The sequence below is a fragment of the Pecten maximus genome, chromosome 19, assembly GCF_902652985.1.
Source record: "Pecten maximus chromosome 19, xPecMax1.1, whole genome shotgun sequence".
NCBI classification, from domain to species: domain Eukaryota; kingdom Metazoa; phylum Mollusca; class Bivalvia; order Pectinida; family Pectinidae; genus Pecten; species Pecten maximus.
In genome coordinates, this window is record NC_047033.1 from 30409121 (window position 1) to 30415540 (window position 6420).

Consider the following 6420-nt stretch of genomic DNA (forward strand, 5'->3'; position numbering starts at 1 on the left):
GTTTGACTGTGTATATATAAACTAAATATAATACAAGTTTGACTTTGTATATATAAACTAAACATAATACAAGTTTGAATGTGTATATAAACTAAATATAATACAGGCTTGACTGTATATATAAACTAATATAATACAAGTTTGACTGTGTATATAAACTAATATAATACAGGTTTGACTGTATATATAAATGTTTATGATAGAGGTTTGACTGTGTATATATAAACTAAATATAATACAAGTTTGTCTGTGTATATAAACTAAATATAATACATGCTTGACTGTATATATTAAATAAATATAATACAAGTCTGACTGTATATATAAATGTTTATAATAGACGTTTGACTGTATATATATAAACTAAATATAATACAGTTTTGACTGTTTATAAACTGAATATATAATACAGCTTTGACTGTTCATATAAACTAAATGTAATACAAGTTTGACTGTGTATATAAACTAAATATAATACATGCTTGACTGTATATATAAACTAATATTATACAGTTTTAACTGTTTATATACACTATATATAATACAGGTTTGGCTATATATATAAGCTAAACAAAATACAGGTTTCACTGTAAATAAACTAAATATGATACATGCTTGACTATATATATATAAACTAATATTATACAGTTTTAACTGTTTATATAAACTAAATATAATACAGGTTTGACTATATATATAAGCTAAACAAAATACAGGTTTCACTGTAAATAAACTAAATATAATACATGCTTGACTGTTTATATAAACTAAATATAATACAGGTTTGACTGTATATGTAAACTAAATATAATACCATTTTTAATGTGTATATAAACTAAATATAATACATGCTTGACTATATATAAACTAAATGTAATATAGGTTTGATTGCACATATCAACTAAATATAAAACAGGTTTGGCTGTGTATATAAACAAAATGTAATACAGGTTTTACTTTACATATCAACTAAATTTAATACAGCTTTGATTGTTTATAAACATGTAAACACTAAATTTAGTACAGGTTTGACTATATATAAACTAGATATCATGCAGGTTTGGCTGTAAATAAACTAAATGTAATACAGTTTTGACAGTTTTGACTGTATACAAAAACTAGATATAATACAAGTTTGACAATGTAAATACAAATGTATTTATATATACAGTTATATATAAATATAATACATGTTTGACTGTATGTAAACTAAATATAATACAGTCGCGATGAGATAAACTAAAACCAGTACAGTTTGGCTGTATATTTAACAAAAATACCACAGAATGGAATGATAGAGGTCCGTGCCTTCCAGAGAGAAACGTATAATTTTATCCAATCCAGTAAAAATTTGAAAATCAAACATTAACTGTTTTATACAAATGTCAATATACAATTGCATATCGTTGTAAAGCATACACAGTTAAAAAGTAATGGTTAAAAATTGAGTGAGTGTGGCGAGGATCTTAAGACAATCACCAAGTGGCAGTAACTATTTCAAAACTCATATACAGAAATAAACAAAGTGCATGACCTTCTCAAAAATAAAATACCGAAATAAACAAAGGGCATGACCTTCTCAAAAATAAAATACCAAAATAAACAAAGTGCATGCATGACCTTCTCAAAAATAAAATACAGAAATAAACAAAGTGCATGACCTTCTCAAAAATATAATACCGAAATAAACAAAGTGCATGACCTTCTCAAAAATAAAATACCGAAATAAACAAAGGGACATAAGTTTCTCGAAAATCAAATACCGAATATATACCACTGTACATCACACTGTAGCATTAGTACTGGGTGGGTTCACTAATTGGAATCTATAAAGTAATAAACCGATATTTCTACAAAAATTAAAGGTGACATAGACATCGGTTTTGCTTAATAGTGAGCATTGAAATTATTTTTATCATACAATAGAGATGAAACATGTTTTCAAATAAACAGACCCTTTCCCCAGAACTAGAACCCTAGTGAACTTATAAATGAATTTTCTGATGCCTTTCAACACTTCCACCAAAACCTTAACATTAATATATCAAATCTGACGCCGTCTCCAGGGTGACAATATAAGCTCCACTCCCTTCGAGATGTGATCTAGCAAAAGGTCATAGTTTTCGCAAAACCTGCCGAATCAAAATGCCTTTGTGGGAAACATAACTACACACCTGATTATCAAAGCATCGTAAGTTCAGAAGAGAAAATGCCACGCGAAAATCTCAAATATGTATTCGAAAACATCGTATTAAGAAGATGTTCAATCAAAAGGGACAAAAATGAATGACTTTAAACATTAAACAGTGTTGGCCATCCAATAAAACTCAAAACTCGACATGTATCCAGTAAGTCACATTTCATTTGCCATTTCGTGTTATTCGACCTGTCCCGACCATGTACTGCAGTTTATTTCCAGCCAACTTAACTTGATATAGTTCGATGTGACACGTAACATCGCATTTTCTATCAAAACATTTACCGCAAACATTATTTTGCAAACTTAAATAAAGGAAGATTCAATATACACCCGTTTGCTCGAGTTAGGCAAGTTGACAGACATTGCACATGCACGGTTTATCTTCTATGTATTTGAGCATGAGATTGTAGGTGATGCTTGCGTTTAAACTCTTTATTGCATATATCACACTCGAATGGCCGCTCCCCAGTATGTATTCTCCTATGTACACGGAGAGCAGACTTGGGAAACTTTTCACCACAGACATCACATTTACACAATGTCTTTCCTTTATATAGATGTGTTTTCCTGTGCGTGTCCATGTCAGATTTTTTTTTGAACACTTGACCACAAAGATCACACGTATGTGTTTTCTTTTCATGCTCCTTCAAGTGTTTCTTTAAATACTGATTTTGAGAAAACCCCTTGCCACAGACATCACACTTGAGGCGCTTTTCATCTGAATGCGTCCAGAGGTGAGAAAGTAAGCCAGACTTGGAACGAAATTTATTACTACATACATCACACTCATATGATTTTTCCCCGGTATGTATTCTGATGTGATACTTCAGGCCATCAAGTCGACCAAACGTTTTACCACACACTTCACATTTGTAGGGTTTCTCTCCTGTGTGTGTTCTTGTATGTACCCGCAGCGTGGCAGCATCGATAAACCTTTTATCGCAGATGTCGCATTTGTGTCTCTTCTCTCCTGTATGAATCTTGGTGTGTGTGCTTAGATGAGAAGGCTGTGAAAACGTTTTCCCACACTCCTTGCACTTGTATGGCCTTTCCTTTGTATGTGTCCTAATGTGTAACTGTAAATTAGGTTTCTGACTGAACTCTTTATCACACACCTCACACTTGAACGGCTTTTCTCCTGTGTGAATTCTGGTGTGGGCATGTAAGTGAGATGTCCGTTTAAACATTTGCCCACAGACATCACACTTGTGCGGTCTCTCATCTGTATGTGTTTTGAGGTGTTTCTGTAAATGTTCTTTGGATTTAAAGTCCTTACGACAGGTATCACACTTAAATGGCCTCTCTTCTGTATGTATGATTTGATGCGTCTGCAAATGACCCGTCTGTTTAAATCTTTGCCCGCAAACATCACACGGGTAAGGACTTTCGCCTGTATGGATTCTGAGGTGAGTCTTTAGGCTACATTTAAACCTAAATATCTTGCTGCAAACATCACACTTGTATGGTTTCACTCCCGTATGTATTCTCAAATGCAGATGAAGGTATTCTTTTTGACGGAATCCCTGGTCACAAACATCACACTTGTATGGTTTCTCTCCCGTATGTGTTCTCAAATGCGTATTGAGGTTTGATTTTTGACTGAATCCCTGGTCACAAACATCACATTTGTATGGTTTCTCTCCCGTATGTGTTCTGATGTGCGTTTGTAAGGCATGTTTATTAGCAAATCCTTTGTCACAAACATCACACTTGTATGGTTTCTCTCCCGTATGTGACTTCTTGTGCGTTTGTAGGACACATTTACCAGCAAATTCTTTGTCACAAATATCACACTTATATGGTTGTTCTTCAGTATTTGCCCTCAAGTGCCTGTCTAATGTTTCCTTTTTACAAAATCCCTTCTCACAAACATCACACCTGTATGGCCTTTCTCCGGTATGCATTCTCACGTGAGCATTTAGGTTACCTTTACTACCAAACCCTTTGTCACAAATGTCACACTTGTATGGCTTTTCTCCGGTATGTGCCCTCATGTGTTTCTGTAGAACAGAATTAAGATCGAATCCCTTCTCACAAACATCACACCTGTATGGCTTTTCTCCCGTATGTGTCCTCATGTGTTTCTGAAGGCTTAGTGCAGTTTTAGTTTCCTGGCCACAGACATCACACACATACGACTTGTCCTTATGGACTTTCATGTGTTTTTGAAGACTTAATTTAGCTTTATATTCCTCCGAACAAATTTCACACTTGTACGATTTTTCCTGTCTATGTATTTTGCTGTGTTTCTTAAGACCCAATTTCAACCTAAATTCCATAGAACACACACTACAGTTGTAAGACTTCTCCTTCCCATGTGTCACAATAGTTCCTTCCTCCCCAGTATGTTTTTGTAGGTGCAGTTTTAAACCATCAAACAGGTTGAAAGTCCTGCCACAGACATCACAGGTATACGGTCCGTCTCCTGTATGTGTTTTGAGATGTTTTATCAGGTTTACTTTCTTACTGAATTCCATGCCACACAAATCACAATTGTTACGGTTTTCTTCCCTGTGTGTGTCCATGTGGCTCTTCAGTTGTGAAGAATTATTGAAGATTTTGTCACACAAATTACACGTGTACAAGCTTTCTCCAGAATGGATCCTACTATGAACTCGTAGACTGGATTTCTGTCTATACACCTTACAGCAGACTTCGCACTTGTACGGTTTTTCTCCAGTATGTATTCTGATGTGACTTTGCAGCATACCACTCTGTCTAAAACACTTACCACAAACATTACACTCGTAAGGCTTTTCCCCTGTGTGAGTCCGGAGATGTACCTTCAGGTGACATTTCCGTCTGAAGTGTTGGTCACAAACATGACACTTGTGTAGCTTTTCCCCTGTGTGTATCTTAGCATGGTCTTGTAAAGTTCCCAGTTGCCTGAACGTTTTATCGCATACATTGCAGCTGTATGGCCTCTCATCTGTATGTATTCGCTTGTGTATTTTGAGCTGAGTTAAAGTAACACAGCCCCTTCCACATATATCACACGCGTATGGTCTTTCTCCTGTATGTGTCATAAGATGTAGCTTTAAGCTTAATATGGCTTTAAACTCCTTAGTACAGATAGTGCACTTGAATGGTGTATCGCCTGTATGTTGTCGCCGATGACGTTTTAGATCGCTGGGGGTAATAAAACCTTTATTGCAGAATTCACATTTGTGTGGTCTTTCTCCTGTATGCGTCCTCACGTGTTTCGGAAGGTTTGCTTTTTGGGTAAACCTTTTCCCACAGATATGACAGCTGAAAGGCTTTTCTCCTGTATGTGTCCTGATGTGTGCTTGTAGGTGTCGGGACTGACCGAATCTTTTCCCACATTCGTCACATTTGTATGGCCTCTCTCCAGTATGTGTCCGACGATGTGTGTTATGGGCTGATAAATGAGCGAATTTCTTGTTACAAACATCACATTTGAATGGCTTCTCTCCCGTATGGGTCCTGATATGTGCAGTTAGTATGCTTTTCACACCAAATCTCTTACCACAGAAATGACACTTGTGATCCTTCTGTCCCGTATGTGACCTGAGGTGATCTTTAAGCTGATAAGGGTATCTAAACGTTTGATCACAAAAATCACACTCATTCATCTTGAAACTTTTTATCAGTTACACAATGTTTGTAAATTTTATTCCCTATTCCATTAATTTATCTCAAATCTGCTCAACAACGGTACAATCGGCTTCTGTAAGATCATGGATTTAATTGTAGAATGCCAGGTCGAATTATTGTCTATCCCCTTTATGCATTTTCATGCACAAACCAGATGTTCATATCCTGAACACTTCTCGCGTTTTGATGTTGTCGATGTATCCATAAGGTGCTAGACGGTTTTATTTGGATGGTATGTTTTCTGGATAATTGTACTGTATCATAAGTTCTGCATGTTTCAACGGACAGCAATTTATCCAAAGAAATGGAAGTTCCGCATCTGAAACAGAAATAAGAATATTAGAAGATTAATCATTTTCTTTCTCATGTGTTATTTCAACAGTTTGTTACAAAAAGAAGTTGGGAGTAACTTTCCGTTTCAGAGTCTCAACTAATAACCTCCGTGAACGAATGCTGCCTTCAAGAAAATGACCGCAGATGGAGTAACATACGTGCGGCCAGGAGCCAAAGAAAGAAATCAATGTATCGAAAATGAATACAAATTGGGAAAAAAATATAATTGTCTAATCAAAATGCCACTGAGAAACTCAAATGCCATGCCATAG

The 6420-nt window shown here is 35.4% G+C and overlaps 1 protein-coding gene across 1 annotated transcript; it reads right to left on the reverse strand.

Moving 5' to 3' along the window:
- Positions 1-867: 867 nt before the first annotated feature.
- On the reverse strand, positions 868-6129 carry LOC117317318 (zinc finger protein 208-like). Its single transcript, XM_033872114.1, has one exon. It carries the CDS (start codon positions 5791-5793, stop codon positions 2578-2580), a length of 3216 nt encoding a protein of 1071 aa, XP_033728005.1. The 5' UTR covers positions 5794-6129; the 3' UTR covers positions 868-2577.
- Between the last annotated feature and the right edge of the window lie 291 nt (positions 6130-6420).

Excerpts from the sequence above, each read along its gene's own strand:
- LOC117317318 (XM_033872114.1), bottom strand. The coding sequence starts at position 5,793 with ATGAATGAGTGTGATTTTTGTGATCAAACGTTTAGATACCCTTATCAG.